At 36.7% G+C, this 23,893-nt stretch overlaps 1 protein-coding gene across 2 annotated transcripts in view; it reads right to left on the bottom strand.

The window, feature by feature from the left end:
* Positions 1-1,841: 1,841 nt before the first annotated feature.
* Positions 1,842-23,893, bottom strand: part of CNTN3 (contactin 3) — a 350,559-nt gene continuing 328,507 nt past the window's right edge. For both annotated transcript variants that reach the window (XM_060631569.3, XM_060631568.3), the window contains 4 exons: positions 22,191-22,374; positions 6,382-6,494; positions 5,579-5,747; positions 1,842-3,804 (listed from right to left, as the gene is read on the bottom strand). In XM_060631569.3, coding sequence (XP_060487552.2) covers positions 3,698-3,804; positions 5,579-5,747; positions 6,382-6,494; positions 22,191-22,374 — 573 coding nt within the window. In that variant the 3' untranslated portion in view covers positions 1,842-3,697. The remainder of the gene's footprint in view (positions 3,805-5,578; positions 5,748-6,381; positions 6,495-22,190; positions 22,375-23,893) is intronic.

Genomic DNA, 23,893 nt, shown 5'->3' on the forward strand with positions numbered 1-23,893 from the left:
GAGGATGGTCAATTTAGTAGTGATAAAGTGACTGAGGGTCTGGCTCCAAGACAGGGAAGATCTATTATTTGACATTAGCAATGTTATATTCCTATTAAAAAAAATCTGATGCCAGACTCACTTTACCCCCTCTTCTAGGAACTTCTGGTGGCATGTACATACATTCTTCATGAGATCAAAGGAGAGCTCTAAATATATTAAAACAAAGCCACCTTCAAATCTTTACTTGTGTCTTCCAGTGTCACATATTTACATACTGATGAGAATAATAGTAAGAGTATGGCTCTAAGCACTCATACACATCATTTTATTTATGAACTCCCATCCTTTCAAGTGGGAAATACCAATAACCTCAATTCACAAAAGATGAAATTCGGCACAGAGGGTGTGGCAGTCACTGCAGATCTGACATTTCTAGGAGAGTAAGACTACCATGGCCCCAATCTGCAGATAGGGAAACTAAGGCTTAGAGAGCCCACTGACTGGGAGCAAAGGTACATGGCCACTAATTGGTGACGGTGTAATTCAGACTAAGGCAATAGGATTTAAAGTTGACCTTCTGATTCTGCCATGCCAAACAGCCCTGGCTTCAGGAGAGAGAACACAGGCACTGGTTTTAATGGCATAATCTGTTTCTCCATATTCCCTAGTTCTTTCCCTTCATAAGGGTACACCAATGCACCTGGTAAAACTGTAGTAAATTTAAAATCACACCTCCTATGGCGTCTGGGTGGCTCAGTCGGTCAAGTGTCTGACTCTTGGTTTCAACCCAGGTCATGATCTCATGGTTTGTGGGTTTGGGCCCCAAGTTGGGCTCTGTGCCGACAGTGTGGAGCCTGCTTGGGTCTCTCCCTCCCTCTCTCTGTGCCCCTCCCCCCCCACTCTCTCAAAAAATAAATAAGCTTAAAAAATAAAGTCACACCTCCCTACACACAGGTACATGCACACACACACCTGGCACAAGCCCTACACATACTCTCCCCACTTGATTGTCCTGCCTCTAAATATATCTTTGAGTTTTCATGTAAGAAAATAACTGAATTGTTTCTTTGGAATGAATTTTCCTCACATCAGCAATAATTTTTAAAATGCTTTGCTAATTACAAACCAATCTTTTCTAGTAATTTAAAAAAAATATTTAGAATACATTACACCACAAGGATTATTGAGAAAGTCTCAAACACTGATGCCAGTGAGAAAGTCTATGAAGGACTTGATAAGTTGTTATTAATCTTAAGAAAATAGTTGTCAAAAATGTGGGTTATAGCCACCATCAACTAAATAAAGTCATTAGAAACTAGATACCATAATTAAGTAAAGTAAATTTTCTGCTACTCCTTCCTTCCCTCTCTCTCCATATGTAAAGTATCTTTCATGGAAACTCCCCTTTTTTTAAAGTGTATGTATTTTGAGAGCGAGAGCGAGAGTGAGAGAGAGAGAGAGAGAGAGAGAGAATGGGCGGGAGAAAGAGAGGGACAGAGGGAGAGAGAGAGAGAGAGAGAGAGAGAGAGAGAGAATCCCAGGCAGGCTCTCAGCTGCCAGTGCAGAGCCCAACGTGGGGCTCAAACTCATGAACCTTGAGATCGTGACCTTGAGCCGAAATCAAGAGTCAGAAGCTTAACTGACTGAGCCAACCAGGTGCCCCAGAAAGCACCTTGCCTTAAACTGCAGATTTTACTAAGTCAGTGGGGTCTAAAAATAATTTTTTAAAATGTCCTCTTAAAAGATGGAAAGACTAAATTTTGGCTGAAAAAATATCAGCATAACTATTATGGTGCCCTCCTATTTCCCCCCTTAAAATATTCTTTTTGACCATACCACAATTAATCATGCAGGGGCCATTGATTGTTATAAATTTTATTTGAATAATAGAAAATAATACATACAGATAACCATAGGATACACACACAGAATTTAAAGATAAATCTTATACTTTTCAATATGAAACAAAGTACATATCTCATGGAGATATATTGCTACAAATGCCAAGAAACAATAATCATTTTGAAAATGGAAAGTGTAGGAACATATTATAGGAATTACTAAATAATAAAAAGGTACAACTCCATTACATGTAGCATAAAATTCAGGTATTGGAGAAAGCGTTTCCCCACTTTTTGACTGGAAATAACAATGGTCATATGAAATCTACTAAGTCATTCAGATTTTTTCTAGATATATACAGTATATACAGACCTTGCAAAGAAAGTTATAAATATTTTTCTCCTTTGTGTATAATGACTTTAATCTTAAATGTAATCTTTAAACATAAAGTAACACTTCATGATGATACCAGAATTTTGCTAATTTTTATTCTTTTTGATAGCTGAACTGTTGTCAAATTCTGATATATCTGTAAAGAAGAACGAGTTCCTGCAAAATGTGACATTGTAGGAAAGAAGTAAAAAAATGATTTTCCAATGTCTAACACTCAATCTGTCGATTTTCATATATTCTTTACATATTGCTATGAAGTCATGTCTTCAACAATCTTTTGAAAACCACATATTGAAAGACTGAGTCATACATATCAAAGTCAGCAGCATTGCCATGGTTCTATTACAAATTTAACTCAGGAACTAAAAAGCCTGCCAGACTCACTCTGATAGACGGTTGGATTTCATTAAAAAACCATCTCCACCATCCAAAAAAGAGAGGGCCTCTTAATGGAATCAGAAATTGGAAATGAAGAATTGTGTGAATTTTGTTTAATATCTGAGTTGAGATTCAGGTCATTCCTTATTTTCTCCACTGTGTTTTAATAAAACCTGAAAGCTTGTCCATAGATGTGAAGGAAACAATTACTTTCTAATATTTTTTTTTAATATTTGAGAAATAATAAAATGTGAACATTTCAATTTTAAAATATCGGTGAACAAAAAAAGAAAGCGTTACCCATAACGGAATGCAAACTTAAAGAAGCGGCTGGTTCTTCTTTTATATAGTTAGGTAAATTCCTATTAATATTTTGCACAGACCCAAAATATGAGGGGTAGCAAAAACACTTTCACATGTCCTTCTGTATCTCTTAACAAATAATTTATGGGGCACAGGCAGGTACACTGGGCATTATTTCCACATTTTATAGATGAAAAATTGAGAACTAGAGAGAGCAAGAATCTCACAACTTTGTTAGATGTAAACAAAACAGCACCGTTTCCACCTCTGGTGTAGCATTTTTCAACATTCTTGTGAGTCACATGCACCCTCTTCCAAGCAAGGTAATTTTTAAAATGTATTTTCACTCTTGAGTATTTCAAATGAGCATTTCGGAATAGTACTGATCAAGTCTTCCAACCAATGCTGTTATAACGGGGAAATAACATTTGGATTAAATGAGTTTTTCCACATTAAACAAACAAACAAACAACAAACATGTGTGGGCATATGTGTGTGTATAGACATGAGAGCATGTGAGTCTATCGAAAGGCAGTGCTCAAAATCATAGCTTACGAATATCTTTATCAAAAGTCTAATGTAGTTAATATGTAAATTCCTTTGGTGTATCAAGTAAATATTAAGGCATTTCAGATTCCTCTAAAAGGATTTACTGTTTTTTTTTTATTATATTCATATTTTACCTATAGAAAGTTAAAAATACAGAGTTGAAAAAAAAACATGCATAATCACTGCATTTCATGAAAACACTTTTTTTTGTAACCAATTAACTTTCTAGTAAACAATTAAAAAAAAAAAGTTAGTACCGCCACAGGGCATTTACAATGAAGAACAATACTACAGGTACGTAACTGGACACAGCGTGGACATGTGAGATGGCTGAAGTCGAACCTCTTGCGTCCATATCTGTCAAAGATGATAAACAGCTCATTAATAAGGATTGTACCGAAATAAATCATCAGGGCAAAAGTAATGCCTCTGCTATCAAAGTCAAATCATACCACGAACCCAACCTAAAACCCTGAGTTATGATTAATCCTCATTTTATTTGTCAGTGTTGCCTATATTAGTTGCCAAGAATATCTCTGAAAGCACTGACGTATTTAAGTTTTTCAAATAAATGAATCTAGGCTGTGCTCATCTAGTATTATTTAACTTTAATTGAAATTGCAAAAACAACTTAATCACTTTGAAAACAATTATACTCTTTTGAGATAATTCAATGGTTTAATTAAAGAAAGCTTCATTGGATGAGAGTTTGGAAAAATCTGTTGGTTTCTACTTTATTCATTTCTAGATAAATTATTAGGCATGATATAAAACATCATCTTTAAAAAAAGCAATCAATAAATGCTCCATTTTCCCAGAGATGGCCTTGTCTACACTAGTCTATGCAAGCTCAGCAGACAGCATATGTCAGATGAAAAGGCTACTCTTGACTCAGCAGCCCTAAAATGTGAAAATAGTGGCTGTTTCTGCAAAAGCATAGAACTTACTCCTTTTAACAGTTACACTCTGGCCATATTATCATGTTATCTCTACATCTTGCAGTAATGTACGAATATGAGCATGTCTTTTTTTAAATTTTTTATTGTTTGTTTACTTATTTATTTAGAGAGACACACACAGAGTGAGAGTGGGGGAGGGGCAGAGAGAGAGGGAGACCAAGAACCTGAAGCAGCCTATAGATTCCTATGCTGCAGAACTCAGTTCTGAGATAAACACTTTCTGCTTTCATGGGATAGTTTAATTATTTGCTTTAGTCTAAATATGGCATTCTTTATGATTTCACATAAAGATAAAATTCTTCCAAGTTTCCATATCCCTCTTTCTCGTTATTTCCTAATGATGTCAGTCATTTTGTTTTCTAAGATTAAGGAGAGAGGTTTTAATCTTATTTCCAAGACTACAGGCTAGGCCACGCCCAAGGGAAGGAAACAGGGTACAAGGTTTTTAATGTCACTAAGAACTACAGATTAGGATATGGAGACAAGATGGCTTCTACCATACTTAAATGGAGGTCCCCAAACTCCAGATTTGGAAATTGCAAGAACAAATAAAATTTCTTTTACCACTGTCACTGATAAAATATGTATGCAAGTCTGTTCCCCTTAACTCTAAAAGTGTAATTTCTATAGTAAAATAGGTTTACTTTGGATTTGGAAAAGAAAAGTTAGTGCGAACCTCCTTCGAAATCAGAAACTGAGACTTGTTTTTGAAGTATCTTTTGGTTTGGTCAGCAGTTTATGACCTTAACAATGTTAGATTTCCCACTTTTCGAAGAATTGATAAGATTCATCTACAATTTCTAGGAGGCAAACTAAGATCTTAAAACTAGTTTGTGGTTTTAACATTGTCCTTGAGAAATGCTTAATTGTTTTTTATAGGCAGTCCAAAAGCAAATTTAGGCATTTCTCATAATGAGGAAAAGATTCAAATTAATAAAGTTCTGCTAAATGTTTTTTGATGTCTTTTCTTTCTGTTATTACCTTTCTTCATATTTTGTATCACTCCTGAGAAAGTTTTCTTGCCTTCATCTCTCCTATTCCAAAACTTTCTTAGCATTTAGATGGAGGAGATGGTGGGGGAAAACGGACAGAAGGGCATTGACTGACTCACTCTTGGAGGCTCGTAACACTGGTGTTATCAATAAAGTAAATGTTGACTTTGACAAACTTACTGGTTATTCTTGGGATCCTGATCTGTTCGCTACTGGTTCCATCTCCTCCGTCTGTTGTGGCCTTGACTTCAATAATGTAGTCCTCTTTAATGGGCAACAAAAGTTCTGCTGAAGTCTTATTTGTGTTCAGCACTTGTACACTGTTTTGACTGCTAGTCCTATAGAAAACCTGAAACGCATGAACAAATACACTCATTTCTTACATTGCCTACTCTTCCATTTTTCACAGAACTGATTACCCGGATGTTACTTCATTTACATTGTCTTTCTATACTCACCAGAATATAAATTGAATTCATAGCTCTTTCCATGGGTCTTAGACTGGGGGTTAGCACATACCAAAATCATCAAGTCCTCAAAATCAAGGAGGTAAGGAAGATGGAAGTGAACTTCTTCTGTGGAAGAGTTCATCTGGGTTGGGCATTTGTACGGTTAGAGAGATGGGGCAAGCCCCTACTCTATTGATCTTGAAAACCAGACCAACAAATTAGAGCCAACACTTTCAGTTGCTTTTTAAGTAGTATATTGGGGTTCGTCAGAAGTAACAAATTAATTAACATTATGAACAATTTATATTTTATCCCACATCCCTGAATACCCAGAATTACTTCCCTTTTATTTATATTTAAGAAATCAGATATTTGGGGGGGGGGGGAGATACCCTTTTCATAAGAAGTTGGTATCTCTATGTCAAAATTAGATTAGAGCAACCATATTATCATAGTTAGAAAAACCATTCGAGCCTAGCTTCCCTTGGAAAGTTCTGCCAGGAATAGGAAAAGAAAGCATTGCAAATATCTTACTTTATATCCCGTTACTTCTGATTCATTCTCCATTGCTTTAACTTGTTCCCAATTAAGTAACACTTTCGTGTCTGTAGCATTCCAAACAACATTTCCTGGTGGCTGACTGGGAGCTTGAAATGCAAAATGAGAAATTAAAACGGATTTGAACATGAGTGATATTTTACATAGAACATATAAATGACACTTACAGGAGGCTTACAGAAGTACAGCAAAGTCTCTTTGGTAAGAGCATATAGGTGGAATCAGAAAAAAATAAGAGTAGCTAAATATCCTTTTATTTATTTATTTATTTATTTTTTGTTTTGTTTTTAATGTTTATTTTTGAGAGAGAGAGAGAGAGGGAGAATGAGCAGGCAAGGGGTAGAGAGAGAGGGAGACACAGAATCCAAAACAGGCTCCAGGCCCCGAGCTGTCAGAACAGAGCCTGATGCAAGGCTCGAACCCACGAACCGTGAGTTCATGACCTGGGCCGAAGTCGGATGCTTAACCGAATAAGCCACTCAGGCGTTCCTATTTTATTTTCTTATTTTTTTAATGCTTATTTATCTTGAGAGAGAGGCAGAGAGAGAGTGTGTGTGTGTGTGTGTGCAGCAGGGGAGGGCCAGAGAGAGTGAAGAGAGAGAATCTCAAGCAGTTTCCACCCTTTCAACACAGAGCCTGATGCAGGACTTAAACCCATGAACCATGAGATCATGACCTGAGCCAAAATCAAGAGTCAGACGCTTAACAGACTGAGTCACCCAGGCACACCACTAAATGTCCTTTAAAAAAGGCTCTTCAATTAAATTGTGAGATAATTCATTTCATGACATTCATCATATCTTTTAGGATATATTTCCCTTGTTGCTGTGGGTCCTTTTCTGGAAACATGTTGATTGATGGTGGAGATATAGAAATTCCTTTACCCACCACGAGAGGGATGCTGCTTGATGCACCAAGAAAGGCAGGCAGTGTGACCATTTTGACATATAGACAGAGGCAAAGAGAAATTGCCAACTGAGTAAAGACACACAAAATGAAGTATGGAGGGGCGCCTGGGTGGCTCAGTCGGTTAAGCGGCCGACTTCGGCTCAGGTCATGATCTCGCGGTCCGTGAGTTTGAGCCCCGCGTCGGGCTCCGTGCTGACAGCTCAGAGCCTGGAGCCTGTTTCAGATTCTGTGTCTCCCTCTCTCTGACCCTCCCCCGTTCATGCTCTGTCTCTCTCTGTCTCAAAAAATGAATAAACGTTAAAAAAAAATAAAAAAAAAAAATGAAGTATGGATGATTTTTAAGCCAGCTTTGTGTGATGACACAGGCAAAATAGGAGGCAATCAAGGATAAGGGCTACTTATATTTATTTCCATGAAGTTAATACCTATTCATGTGAAAAAATGTAGCAGGGAGAATACACGTCACTCTTCGTTTTTCAAGTTTTAAATCAATTTTTGAGAAAAATAAGGCAAGACCCGAAAACATTAATGAGAATTCCCTTAGATAATGAGTGAAATTCCCTGAGGTTTAAAACCTTGGATTCATAGCTTAGTTCCCTCTCATGAACTCCAGTTAGTAAACTATGCCGGGCAAAGGGGTTCAACAGCAACACAGACAGAACATTAAAATTCAGTTTCTCATCAAGCACAAAACAAACACAATTTTATCCATGTGGCAACAGCATCACAGTTGCCCAAAGCAGTGCTGAAATACGCCGTACTTGTGGATTTAGCCACACAATGTGATCTGGCTAACTGAATCTGTAATGGGAAAATTATATAAAATATTGGCTATGCAGAGAAATTTCTAAACATCATTGACTCACGCCATGAGTGAAAGACGGCTGAACCTACAGATGGGAAGAGTTCTCCAGATACATTTACGTGACTAATGACACCAAACAAGATTGTATTCCCTGCAGATTCTTTTGCTTATTGTCCGCTCTTGAACACTATTCTACACTGCCTTTTCAATTTGCGATCTGGCATTAGTGACGGCTTCAGGTCAGTTCAGAGAGTTCAACCTGTATTGCTTTGATAACAAAAAATATATATAATGACAGTTGCTTACGGTTGAAACACTAATGACCATGTTCTGTTGTCTCAATTCAAACGATATGAATGCACAATTGTCAGGACCTTTTCTCAAAGTCTGATTTCCTGTGTCCTGACGGTCCGACAAAAGGACAGGTTCATTTGATGCAACTCAGATATCTAACACAGGCAGCATAGTGGTTCTACCAAAAGATGTGTGCCCGGAGATTACAGGAAACTTGAGTAATTTGGATTGAATCATCTATTCCAATACTAGCCTCATAGAAGAAATGACTGCTAGTATAACACTGAGAAATATCTTGTATCAGTGCAAAAATAGATGAGTTGAATGAGTTCAGCCTGAATTGAATACTTCTTAAATACACAGAAAGAAAAAAGAAACAGGAACAGGGGAAAGAAGACAAAATTAAGGTTTGTTCTGGGTCTGATTACCCTTATTCTGAATCACATCAGTTTTTCCTGAGCATCAGATAATCATGTACACTTTCATAACTTTTGCTATTTTTAAAAAGAGGACTTGACTTAAAAAAAAATCTAACTTAGCCTCATCCCAAACACTAATACTCACACAATCATTGGCTTAATATCCTCGTTACATTCTTATGGTACCCTCTAAAGTAAATGAAGCATTATTAAATGTAAAAAAATATATTTGTGAACCACCCTGAAGTCATCTCTCTTATCACCAATGATAAGAACGACATCATGTGGAGGGGCCCCAGGGTAGCTCATGGGAAAAGTTTCAGTTTTGCAAGATGAAAGAATTCTAGAATCCATTACACAACCACCAATCTTAATGCTACCGAACTATACATTTAAAAATGGGTAAGGGGTGCCTGTCTGGCTCAGTCCCTTAGGCATCTGACTGTTGACCTCAGCTCAGGTTTTGATCTTGGGGTTGTGACTTCAAGCCCTGCATTGGACTCCATGCAGGGCGTGAAGCCTACTTTTAAAAAAATGGGCAAGATGGAAATTTCATGTTATGTGTATTTTTACCACAATTAAAAATCAAAAGCAACAACTTGTTAAGAAGTATTATGTGGATTCAAACCAGCTCTGATTAATTCCAAAGTCTATGCCTCCCATATTACATTGTGCTGACTACCTGAGATCGTATTTAGCTCCTGAATGACTAATCACAGGTTTGTTAATGATGTAAAAGTGAATATGAAACAAGAATGTCACAAAATATGCTCAGTGCCCACTTTCACAGGAAAACGTATCATGCTTTTCCTGATTTCTCAGACAAAAGTGGGGCCTCTTTTCATTTACCTGATCCACTTTCTTCATGATCCTCATCAAAGGTACATTGTACACTTAGTTGTGGTTCTGTTTTTATTAATAGCCAGTTTTCCTATTAATCTGTAAGATCTTTGCAAGCAGAGACATTGTCTGGTAAGGTCTCTGACACAGACAAGTCGAAATGGTAGATGTACTCACTGGCCCAATGCCTTGACAAAGGTAGATATCAAATTGGATATTGTATATGACTGATGTTTTCATGTAAAAAAGAAAAAACTCAAGGATTAAGGAGACACTTTTACAGTGTTTTCAGAAAATAAGTTTGAAACCTTTCCCTTTGCATTCCTAAGGAATGATTCATGCAATGAACATTCTGAATGGAGTAAAGATTCAGAGTAAGTATTAGTGAAATAATTCACTGTGACACCAGCAAGACAACATTTGGCTGGTCACACTTTTCAAATGCAGCATATCAGAATTCAAAATGAATTTTCCAGCTATGTGGTTGAAAGTTCTCCAAGCCATCCTAATAAATGCTATATGTCTATAAAGACAAAACTAGGACAGGTAACATCCATTGATCATCAGCCTTGAGACTTGAAATTGAATACGCCCAGTTGTACCGAGGCTAAGGTGATAAGGAACAGAACCCAAAGAAGAAGAAAACAAGAAAAACATCAACAACACTGGTGTATTAATTGAATACTTAAATGATTTATTCAAGAGACATCTATGTGTCAAGGGTTAAGAAAAAAAAAGGAAGGAGGTGACAACATCTGGAATAGATTTTGAAAGGCAAATACGATTTTTGCATGTAGAGGTGAGAGAGGGAAAGGTATCCAGCAGAGGAATAAACACCTGCCAAGACACAAAGGCAGGAAATAGTAAGTTTCAGTGGGGAGCTCAGTTGTGACTGGTTACAAGGTAGTGGGGAAGGGTAGGGATAGACCAGATGTAGTTGAAGACGCAAGCAGGAGCCAGATGCTAATGGGTCTAAGAGACCAAAAGAACCAGGAAAGGAGTTTTTCCATAGGCAATTAGGAAGGCATTGATTAAGTAAAAGTAGGGAAGTGATACTATCAATTTTGTAGTTTCACAGATCAATGTGGGAATAGGGGGGGAGAAGGAGAATCTTGGCAGGCATTCTGTTGGGAGAATATGGTAGTACTTAGTGTAAGAGAGAATTAAAGGTCTGTTCACACGAAGATGATTGTAGTGGAGTTGGAGGGATGGAACAAATGATATTTGTGGAGCCTCAACAAGTCATGATGGCTGACATCATATGGGTGCTGGCAATAAAAACAAACCTAATTCTGGCTGACAACACAGACCTTGGGGAACAACATCTATACCTGGAATTCCCTTCGGCCACAAATTTAATAACTTTATTGTGTGTTAGGGATCCTTCTGAGTACAGCAGACAAAGAGATTAATATGTTCTCTGACTTCTACCCACAGGGTCTATCAGTGGTTCCCAAGGATCAATATTTCTACCATTAGAGATGATTTTAGATGGATGACATTTTTAATTGGAAATATTTAGATATTTTTACGTAAGCCAAAAAAAAAAAAAAAAAAAAAAAAGAACTAACATCCATTTCTTGATTCACAGATATGATTCTCTGGATGAGGCCAACATTGATACATCTGTAATAATCTACTTTACACACAACACACAGATCATTAAAACTAGGTTCTAAACAATGATAAAGAACAAAGGTTATTATGAAAACACAAATCACTCCGATGTTTTCAGCTGTACACAGATGTGTGGTAAGCATCCCAAAATACACAGTCACAATTCAAACTAACTCTGACCTAAGGGAATACTTACTACATATAATTCATCTTAAACTAAGTGATCAAGAAAAGAATATCACTCTATTAATAACAATCACAGATAGTCTGATTAGCTCATTGCAAAACTTATCTTCAGGTATGCATTTTTTTAAAATAAGTTTACTTTTCTTTGCAATTCATTGTGCTCTTTAACTTTAAAACTTTTTCTATTCAAATAATTGCTTTGTTTTCATTTTATGAAGAAAGTCTTATAGCTACTATCTTGTAATCAAGAGAAATAGTGATTTTCTGTTTATGGTAATGGTATAGTTGCTTTTAAGATAAATACATTTAACTATCAAATTAAATCTATTAGGAAAATAATCATATGGTTTGTTTGCACACATGAGTAAAATCATGCAAACATCATTGAGTGACTAGAGATAGCAAAATGCTGGGAAAATTCTGCACAGGTTGATTTGCTTATTCCATGATCCAGACTTCCCTTCTGCATCTTCATTGCTACTCATGGCTTCCATCCTTACAACATTTAGTTCCCTTGTATGGAGCCTTCAATGCTCTTCTTTTCTATCTTCCTAGGGTCAAACCTCAAGTATGAACGCTTTGCTTCCACAATCTCTATAAAAAGGCTGCCTACTCCTGTGTGCCAAGAGTCATCCTGGCATGACACAGAAAAGATCTACCTAATACTTCAGACAGAAGCCTGGAAGCAATGTGGCCATTCACATGGCACATGTCCTGAACTAGCTTCCTAGCCTAACAAAAGCCACAGTGTCTCACATGTAAAGGAAGAAGAGATAAGAGAGCAATTGTTCTATGACAACCTATAAGATAGTGAAATTGCTCTAGGACTGTCAAGCTTCAAATCAAAAGCTGCAAACTAAAAATGCATCTGCTAAATCCAGCTTGCAATTTTTTTTTTTTTTTTTTTTTTTGTTTAACCCATTGCACTTTAATTTTGCTTAGTTGCCAATATTTGAAAGTCAGGAGCTTTCCTGTAAGTTCTGGATTTCTGATTGTTAATTGCTTGTGTAATATCAGATCAGAAGGAATGGACCTTAGGAATGGACCTAAGGAAAGACTGTCCCAGCCATCCACCCCTGCTCATTTCTACCTGTCTGGCTACTAAAGGTGTCTGACTTCACATTCTTCTTTTCTTTTATTTTTTTAAAGTTTATTCATTTATTTTGAGAGACACAGAGAAAGCAGGAGTGGGGGAGGGGCAGAGAGGGAGGAAGAGAGAGAATCCCAAGCAGGCTCTGCGGTGTAAGCGTGGAGGCCAATGTGGGGCTTGAACTCATGAAACCATGAGATCATGACCTGAGCAGAAACCAAGAGTCAGACTCTTAACTGACTGAGTCATCCAGGTGCCCATTCCTCTTTTAAAATAAACACTAGGAGGTGCATGGGTGATTGGGATTCTCTCTCATCCTCTCTCTCTCTCTCTGCCCCTCCCCTGCCCACGCTGTCTCTTTTTGTCAAAAAAAATTTTTTTTTAATTAAGAAAAAACAAATACTAGTTTAGGGTGGTTTATATATATTTTAAGGACATTTAATTGGCATATTTAGATAATTAATACATCTTGATTGAATAAAACTGTACAATGTAACTGGTTAAAAAAATTTTTTTTAATGTTTATTTATTTTTGAGAGAGAGGCAGGGTGCAAGCAGGGGAGGGGCAGAGAGAGAGGAAGACCCAGAATCTGAGGCAGGCACCAGGCTCTGAACTGTCAGCACAGAGCCCAATACAGGGCTCGAACCCATGAACTGTGAGATCATGACCTGAGCCAAAGTCGGATGTTTAACCAACGGAGCCACCCAGTCATCACATGATGTAACTGTTTAAACTTGTTATTTCTCTAAAGGCTTGAGGTTGTGGATGCTGAGGGAAGGATGAGAAGGAGGAAGGGTGTAGATACTGAAGGAAGATGAAAATGTAATTCAGGGATCTCTAGAGATCTCTCAGCTACCTGAGCTATATTCTTAGATCCTCTAGAAACATCTCATTCATGATCCTTAATATTAGCTGGTAGGGTCGACTGTTTTATTGTTTAAATTTTTTTGAGGTGGTTTAAAATCTTTGTAATTCCTTTGCCTGTTACTTCTCATGGGAAGATTATATTTATCTCACTCTCACGACATTCAGCTTGGCCATGGGGCCTGTGGTTCCCAGGGATGTAGGAAGAGATACTTCCCCTTCTCATTGGCATCTTATAGACATCAGGCTGTGTCATAGGACTTCTTTCAACCAATGGAATGCAAGCAAAAGTGAAACGGGCCATTCCCAAGTGGCAGCTTCAAAAGCCATCAAAGAATCTGCTTAGCCATTGTCTTTTCCCTCTGCCATGAGACTAGCATGGCCCACAGAGTGGCTGCTCCTTCAGTCTGGGTGCTGGTGTGAACACAACCTGGATCAGATCAGAATCATACTTGTAGTGGACATGGACTATGAATAAGACAGGAACACTTGCAGTTCTAAGCCACTGAGATCTGGAGGTTGGAGACTGTGGCCTGCACTAGCCTAATCTGACTGGTATAGCTATTAATCAGTATTCTAAATAGCTCTGATGCACCACAGTACATTTTTGTAAAGGAATGGAGACACAAAACAGTACATATTAATATAACTTATCGATTAGGACTTCCAATTTTACTTTCCAGATACTATCTTATGCAGAAGCCCAACCCAGAATAGGCTGATTGAGTTCCACATTTATTAGAACTTGACATGTGGTCTACATTTTTAAATTTTTGCTAAATTATATCTCAACTTTCACATGCTACAGATTTTTCCCCTGTCAGCTCAATTTCTACTGTTGATGGTATGCTAAAATAGAAAAAAAATCATAGGGGCACCTGGGTGTCTCATTTAAGCTTCTGACTTCGGCTCAGGTCACGATCTCACCATCTATGAGTTAGAGTGCCACATCGGGCTCTGTGCTGACAGCTCAGAGCCTGGAGCCTGCTTTGGATTCTGTGTCTCCCTTTCTTTCTGCCCCTCCCCTGCTCACACTCACTCTCTCTCTCAAAAATAAATAAACATTTCAAAAGATTTTAAAAAATTAAAACATCGTAAAAACGAATTTAATTTTGGTAGAAAGGTTGCTATATTTACAGCACAACACTAATTGGCGGGCTGGAAAATTATTTCACTAATTTCAAATGTGACAAAAAAAATATTACGTTCAAGAATTTTATTACTATTGTTCTTTAAGCACCCATCATGATATCCTTTGTGTATTTGATTAACAGACTCCTCAATATCAGGTTTATAGATTTCACATCGTCCGCATCTTCTTGTCTGCAAGCAAGAGATTACTATAACATTGCTACCGGATGAAACAAGGAATATAAGGCATGTCTACCAATAGGAGAGGGGCTAAATTGTGGCATATTATCACCATGGAATATTATACATACACTAACATACTTATGAAAACTATTAATGACATGGGAAATTGCTATGACATACAGGTAACTAAATATATAGCATACTTCTACTGTATAAAACAAACATTCTATAGAACTTAAGTCTGAAAAGAACTTAAGCCCCACAATATTAATGATGGTATTTCTGAGTAATAAGATTATGGGTGGTTTTTATTTTCTTCTCTACAATTTTCTTTTTTCCCAAATTTTCAAAAATTAAAATATTTTATATAATAAAAAGTAGAGGTTGTTAAAATTTAAAATTAAGAATATTAATATTTATTAATTATTATTAACTTTATATAATAATTTTAATATAATTGTATACAGTATTTTCCTATAATACATATTAATTAATAATAATTATTAATAAATACTTAATATTAATTACAATACTGTCCAGAATTTTCAAAGGTGATATGTCCATAGTGGTGACTGTAAAACTGGTATTCCATATTTTGAACAAATATGGAATGTTAAGAACATATGTTTTCTGTGATTAATTATGCAAGATTAAGTAGATTTCTTAATTTGTTTTTGGCTCCTTGATGATAGTGAGGTGAATTAATGACAAGTGGTTGTTCTTACCGAGAGCTAGACACTATACTCTGCAGTTGGAGTTGAGTTGAACTTCAGCACCTGACATCAAACTGCTTAAGCACGTAACATTGTGCAGGAATCAGATCACCAAAAGGTATTTGCTCCCAAGTAATGAGATATATTTTCTTTGGAACCGTTAGAATTATTGCAAATAAACAAATGACTTATAATAGGAACGTGACTCAATTTTTAACAATACAACAAAAACATCTACTTCTTAACTCATCTGCAACTCAGGAAAGACTTTTCTTGGGGTCCAACCTGGAATGCCAGGGAAGAATATCTTTCTTTCTTTTACATGACTGGAAATTTCCTCGGTCAAAATATTTTCTTCTTTGGATAATAAAAATATTACAATTTGTAAACTGTAAGAAAAACATTTAAACTTTTCTAGAGAATGTGTAGGCAAGTGGAAGATTTCCAAAAAAGTGCCAAAGTTCTTACAAAGTAAAATTTGTAAGATTTACACATTTGGCCAAAGGAATTACTTGATTCTGTACTCGCTGAAATTCTGACTGGAAATCTGAGGAACACGCATTAGTGAACAATGTATTCTATAGCTATATCTGATCTGTGGTACATCATACACAGACATGAGTCGTTTACATACATATCTGGGATGTGATACATAGAAAATTCAACAAATAGGGGCGCCTGGGTGGTTCAGTCAGTTAAGCATCCAACTCTTGATTTTGGCTTAGGTCATGATCTCATGGTTTGCGGGACTGAGCCCAGTGCTGGGCTCCACACCGACATCATGGAGCCAGCCTGGGATTCTCTCCTCCCCACCCCCGCTCCCCCCCGCCCCTTTGCACATGCACTTGTGTGCGTCTGTGTGTTCTCTCTCTCAAATTAAATAACCTTTAAGAATAAAACCAATTAAACAAATAACATTAAGTCATCTAGAGAGAAATTCCCTTTACTTTTCCCATTAGCTTGAAGAGAAAGTTGGATTTGAGGATACTAGGTCTTTAACCTCCTTTCACTACTAACATCATAAACAAAGAGGAAGCAGGTTTAGAGGCCTGATCAGGGAAGCACATGATCCTAGTATTAAGAATAGAGAGTAACTTATTTTTTCATTGTATTTATTATTATTATTACTATTTAACTTATTATTTTGTTAGTAGCTGTTTATGGCAATGACACTAGTTTCCATACTCTGAAAGTTAGTTTCTGCTTTATTTTTAAGTTTATGAAAGCAAAAATTGTATGTTAATTTTTAAGAAAAGTTGTTAGGTGCATATTAGAAGAGGCCCACAAAAATGGCAAAAATTGAAAAGACAGATCACATACAAAATTTGGGAACCTTTGTATGGATATATTTCCTAAGTCATAACGTAGAGTGGATAATTATCTAATTAAATTATATATACAAAAATTCTAGGACTTCCAAATTATGTATTTGAAGCAGGAATATTCATTTTATCAAAAACCTCTGAAATATTCTTATTCATATTCTTTGTGTGTGTGTTTTACTCATATACCTTTTCATTTCCTGAGGACACACTTAATTGGTTTCCATAAATTTAGGTAATTGATTTTAGCTCAACTTACATGGATAAACATTGTATTTAGAAAAGCAAAAACTCAGGTGCAAAATGTTGTACCACTTAATATTATTCTGTTTTCTCAAGTGGACATACATGCATAATCATCACTGAAGGCATAAAAATACAGGTTCCCCTTGTTCCAGGGTGAGGTCTGGGTATGTGATTCAGGCCAGGCCTGTGAAGGTTTTCTGTCAACTGGCTGTAACAACTGGTTCTGGGATAGGCCAAGAAGAACCATCCTTAGCTCTGAATGGAGTTATCAGGAAGGAGCGGTCTACTTTTCCCAGGGTGTTTCTTTGACAGAAATAAGCCTTGAGGTGCTAACTGCAATACTTCTACCCTGAAAAGGGAACATGGTGAAAATGATTCCACCACTGAACAGAACCAAGAGATGGAGAGTCTTATCTGTTCAACAAATATTATTGGGCACCAACTATGATTACTTTAACAGTGGAGACAGAGCTCTGAGGATAAAGTTATGATCAAAACAGGTGAAATCTGTGCCCTGAAGGACCTTGCCTTCCACTCAAAGCAAGCTGGAGAGACAACAATCAAATAAATAAGAACAAGTTCCAGAATGTGTGGTAGTTGTCAGGGCTCTGCCCAAGAACAAAGCAGGGAAGGAAACAGTGTCAGGAGATGAGGGATGCACTTTTAAATATGGCGGTCAGATGGCACCGAGCTGGTATTTGAGCAAAGATCTGAAAGAGATGACAGAGTAAGCCATTTGGATGCCTGGAGAAGGAGCCTTCTGGGCAGAGGGAACAGCAAATGCACAGGCTCTGAAGTGAAAGTGCAACGAGTGAGGAGGAAAATAGAAAATGAGTCAGAGGAGGATTTGGAGGATGGATCATATAAAGCTTTGTTGAGCATTATAAGGATTTAGTACTTATCTGAAGTGAGATGAAAGGGGACAGCCTGAGCATCACTGTGGCCTTAGGGAGGCAAGGGTGGAAACAGGCTGAGCAGTAAGGGGTCACTGCCCTGATTCCTGTGAGGATCTGCAGCTTGTGAAAGCAATATGATGTGGTGGATGCTTGCACATGTCCGATTCTGAATCAGTTGTTGGGGTTGAGAGAAAGAGATGAGTTGAGGCCTATTCCAAGAATTTTGGCCTGAGCAACTCAAACACTGGGATTTAATTCACTGAGGTAGGGAATACTGTAGAAAGGAAATGTTTTAAATGGAGTGGATGGAGCAGTCAAGAATTTAGTTTTAGGAATATTCAGTTTGAGGTCTTACTAGATGATTCTTGAGGACGCTGTTTGAGTGCTAAATCCATCCATACTGAAAGCCAGGATTACCACTTGACTTTTTAGTTATACAAAGCAGAATATTTGCCCTACAAATTCTTTTGTGCAATCTCTGAACATAAAATTCTCAGTCTGTTTCCTTTTAGAAGCCAAGAAATTTCATCACTTACATGCCATCTGCAATTTTTCTTCATCAGTGCCTTTAGACACAAGATGTTCTTAAGAGTTAGCTCTCCTTGGGTTGCAAGTAACCATCTTAGATTACTTAAAGAGGCTAATTACCTTCGAAATGCTTCCAAAAAACACCAAGTATTTGGATATCAAAAATTAAGTGTTTAATGGAAGCTACAGTATTTAACTTGAGAATCCTTGTATTATTTTACATTAATCAAAAATAATCACACAAGATCCGTACTGCTATAAAGTCTTGCATATTGAATTCCATGATTACAAGTATATGAAACTTGCACATTTTAAGCAAGATGGTAAAAGACTACCGTAAGTGTTTTGAATTCACAATGCTCAGTCAAGAGGAAGTATATTTGATTAATAATAGTACTTCAGGCTGGCCTGCTTCTTTAGATGCCATTCCTCCAATTAGCTACCCACTCAATATTTAATGAGTGGTTCCTAGCGCCATGCTGGGTACTGGGGCTGGATGAACAAGACACAGAAGGATACTTTCCCCATAAAGTTTACAATCCAGAGGGGAAAACAGATAGCAAGAAAGGAATCAAAGATGTTATGCTAGTTCTTTATGCCTGAAGCATGATGATAATGCTCTTCAGAGAGATAATCACAAAAACCTTACCAAAATTCTTAAATAGGATTTGAAGCTAAATCCACGTCAAAGGTTAGGATGGCTATTAAAAGCTCCCAGTAACAGTAATAACACCAGCTTTAAAGGATTCTGTTTTACTTGCATTTTTGTACCTTTAAAGAAAAATTATTAACATAAAATTGAAAAATTAACACATGCTATTTATATCCAAACTTAGAATAATTAAGGATTTCAATTATCTCTAAGCATTTCCCACCCAATATAGGAAATTTTCCCCTAATAACACTTACAGATCAACACGCACACTCCCATTCAATTGCAGCAATAGGGATGCATCACGTTCAGAGGGATTTCATTCAATTGTTGGGATTTCCGTCAGACTAAAAGCTCTGTAAACAAAGGAGTCCAGTCTATCTTTGATCACCTTACCCACTTCCTAAGCGTGGAGTAAAATCCCAGTAAATACTGGTGTTAAACGGGATGTGGATATCCTAATTATATGGTTGAAAGAGAGGATAGCACGCTGATTAAGACTATGTCTGGATTTGGATGCCTATACTGCTACTTAGTCTGTGGTCTCAGCAAAGTCATACAACCTCTATATGCCACAGCATCCTTATCCTTGAAGAGAAGCTACCATCACCTTCCAACCCATGGTGTTGCTGTGAGAACTGAGAATCAATACATGAAACATACCTAGAACAGTCACAGCAAATTATGCAGTAAGTGTGAGCTTTTAAACTCATAATCACCAAAGTTCTTGGTGCAAACTTCTACTTTAGACTGGGTATTTATATTTTACACCTAAATCATACAAGGGTTTTGCTTCTTTTTACAGTTTTATTTCACTCATTGTACATTATCATAATATTCTTATTGATCTGTAAGTCTTTTCCTTGTGCCTTACCAATTTGCTAAGTTCCTCACTGATTCCATGATGTCATACTGGCTTTTACAATCATAATTTTCTAGCAAGTAATCACATCAATTATTAAGTCAGAGGAAAGAGCCAGATAAACTTGTTTGCATATCTTCTTGCAATCAGAATTTTTGATTGATGCTGTGCTTTGAATATATAAATGATGATGTATATTTAAATCTTACTAATTCAGAATTGTTACTGAGAATACCAAACATATTTAGCAAGAAGTTCTAAACACCGAATATTTTTAGTTCAAGTATTTCCAAAACCAAATACTCCTTCATCTAACCCTAGATGTGTAGTATGAGTAAAAGATTGGGTCAGGATTCTCCTAATAATTAGTGAGGGATAATACTGAATTATGACATGTATTGGTTGCTTGTACATGTATGCCACCAAAGATTTATAATGGCTTGCTGCTAAACTTTTGCTCTGCAATCTCATTATACTAAATTGGTAACCAAGTTCTCTTTTATATAGATAATACAAAGATGAACATGTGAACTTCACTGATTAAATTAACACTGGCTAATTAAAATCTAAAGTAGTAGAATTATGTTTTATATGTATTTTAACTTATCCACAATGTTAGCCAATTATATTTAATTTTATATTACTGGTGTAATTTTTACTAAAATTTATTTATTTTTATTTTATTTTAGAGAGAGAGAGAGAGAGACAGTGCAAGCTGGGGACAGGGGCAGAGGGAAAGGCAGAGAGAATCTCAAGCAGGCTCCATGCTTAGGGCAGAGCCCAATGCAGGGCTCGATCCCATGACCCTGGGATCATGACCTGAGTTGATATCAAGAGTTGGACATTCAATTTACTGAGCTACCCAGGCACCCCTATATTATTGGTATACTTAGCAATTTTATTTAATAAGTGTATATTCTCCACAAAAATTTTGATATTATATATGGAGAGAGAAATGCAGTAATGAAACTAGAAATGAAGCAAAATTAATGTCTCATTCCCATATGAAGCCAGTTAAGCAAACATTTTCACTGAGTTAATAAATTTTGAAAACAAGAAAAAAATAGTTTTCTGTAAATAAAAGTAATGGATTATTATGTTAAAAGTATGTAATCTGTCATGCCCACTTTCCTTACCTGTACATTGGAAAAAAGTAATGATACCTACCTCATCTGGTAGTTAGGAAGTTTAAATGTGGGAATGCATGTAAAGCACCTGGGACATAGAATGTTCTTAACTATTATCAGCTATGATGATTACAAGGATAAGGACAATCCAAATGGTTGTATTGCAAGAAGTTATTAATACACTGATTAAAAATATACTTGTGCTATCAGTTTCATTGATATATATGCGGGAGACTATGGAATTGCAAATCACTGATTTTCCTGTGGTCTAATTTAAAGCCAAGTTATGTATAGTTTGTAAATGATGCTTGTGAATTTACCTGTGAATATTTAGCTAACAAAGACTCAGCGTTGAATGCAACACTGACATCTCTGATTATATTTTTTAAAATATCAGTATATTCATGTGGACCAACAACTTCTGGTGGTAACTTTTTAATGCACATTGCCATCTTTTGAATAAGGTGGGAAAGAAAAAAAAAGGAAGAATATCACTCTCGACTCTTCGGTGTGAACTTTAACTTATTCATGTTTAACAGAAATCATCAAGCTTTAGGGAACTAAAAAAAACATGAAAATAAACTAAGTTTACTTACTTTATTAGTTTTTAATGTTTATTTATTTTTGAGAGAGAGACAGAGACAGAGACAGAGAGCGAGCAGGGGAGGAGCAGAGAGAAAGAGAGAGACACAGAATCTGAAGCAGGCTCCAGGCTCTGAGCAGTCAGAACAGAGCCTGACACTGGGCCCGACCCCATGAACCATGAGATCATGACCTGAACTGAAGTCAGATACTTAACCGACTGAGCCACCCAGGTGCCCCTAAGTTTACTTATTTTAAAAGAAAAGTACATAGACTTGAGTAAACATCTCACATTAAGATTTTTTCAAAAGGTACACATTTATTTTCATTTGGGTTTCTATCTGAAGATTCAGGGATATCACAAAGACAAAGACAAGGGTGACTTGCAGTTTACAAGCATTTGGAACTGGGTTTGTAATATTCATTGTGCTTAGGGACTTGGGTTGTCCATTTTAAATGATAAAGAAGGCTATCATAAACAACTTCCCTACCATTCAAAAAAATCGGAATATACGTACGAGTTTTCTTTGTGGTTGCATTCACCGTGGCGCTAAAGGGACCAGCACCAGCACTGTTGTACGCCCGGACAGCTGTGTAATATGCCACATTACTCTTCAAGCCACGGAGTCTGGCTGACGTCTCGTTTCCCGCCACTTTCACTTTGCTCGACGATTCCTCTTCTCCATTATTCCAGTACCGCACCTGGTAGACAGAAAAACAGAAAAGATGCAAAAGGCTGACACAAACAATACCACCTTTTATATTAGGTGGTTTTCATTAAGATCGGCACTGTAACGTATTTATATTCAACTATTCGAACATAGACTCATTAAGGCCCTACTATGCGCTAGGTGTTCCATTAGGTTATCAAGTGAGACAAAAAGGGACTCCAGGAGAAGACAGAGAATAAACAAGTACACAAAGAAGCCAGATAAAGTCAAAGAGAGTAAGTGCTAAATACTACTAGACTATAGCTTATAAAGGGGAAATGAGGGTGAAATAAAGAAATTTGAAAGAGCAAGCTGCTCTCACTTCTCAGGCCCTAACCAGCCAGGACCGAGCTCAACTCCAGAATGCTGACAGCCCTCATGAACCTCCACTGGATGGTGGAGGTTCCCTCTGTGAAGAAAGTGAATTGTCAGAGAAAGCACTATCCAAAAGCCAGCTGGCCACTGGATTGTACTACAGTGATGGCCAGCTGTCAACAATCCCACCTGTGCATGCAGAGCTGTGGAGGAGAAAAGGAAAGCCACTGACATAGTTATGAATCGTGCAAAATGATGAGATGTTAAAGATAAATGCATATGTAGTATAAAGTATAAAGTAAGTTAAGGGGGATATTTAATTAAAAAAACAAATAAGGGTAGGAAAAATATGATAAAAATACATGTTCCCTATCTCTAAAGTATTACTATGCTTTGTAGGAAAGAATAATACTTTTCCCAGAAATATTACATGAGAACAATTATTTCCCTACATGTATGTATGTACGTATATACATATTCATGCATATACATACACATGTATATGTGTGTGTTTATATTTTTATATTTCTATTATTCACATTATATTTATATATAGGACCCCTTAAACTCATGTAAAATGCTGTGTCCATCCATATATAGGTGTATGTGGATTTCTTTTGGACATGAGTTAATTTTTATAAAAACCTCAAAAGAAGAATATAAGCCCAAATGATCAGGACTAACTTGAATATGTAGTTTCTACACCTTTAAAGCACTGAATTAACACTGAAAGTTGATGATGACATGTTAGCAAAAAAAAAAAAAAAATCTACATATCTTAACAGACCCCGTTTACCATCATAAATGAAAACTCCACGGATTTTATTCATTAATTAAAGATAACATGCAAAAGAACTGTCTTTTATAAAGCCACAGCCAAGTAAATTGCTAATGGATACCAAAAACCGGCATACATTCTGAACTCAACAATTATAAATACTAGGTAGTGGTAGGTTCAGACAACTCCCAAATGGCAAGACACCATTCCCTCCCCTTGAAAGCATTATCTACTTATTAAAGAAGAATGACACATAACCAGTAATTTTAAAAAAATGTTACAGACAGATTGACTTGTGGCCTTTGCTATAGTATACATTGGGGGGTGGGAAATCACAAAATTATGAGTTATTAAAATATCAACAGATGGGACGGCAGAGGCATTCAGGAGTTAAGTAACTCAATCAGGGCAATCTGGC

Source organism: Panthera onca, chromosome A2 (genome assembly GCF_046562875.1).
Source record: "Panthera onca isolate mPanOnc1 chromosome A2, mPanOnc1 haplotype 2, whole genome shotgun sequence".
In the NCBI taxonomy this organism is placed as follows: domain Eukaryota; kingdom Metazoa; phylum Chordata; class Mammalia; order Carnivora; family Felidae; genus Panthera; species Panthera onca.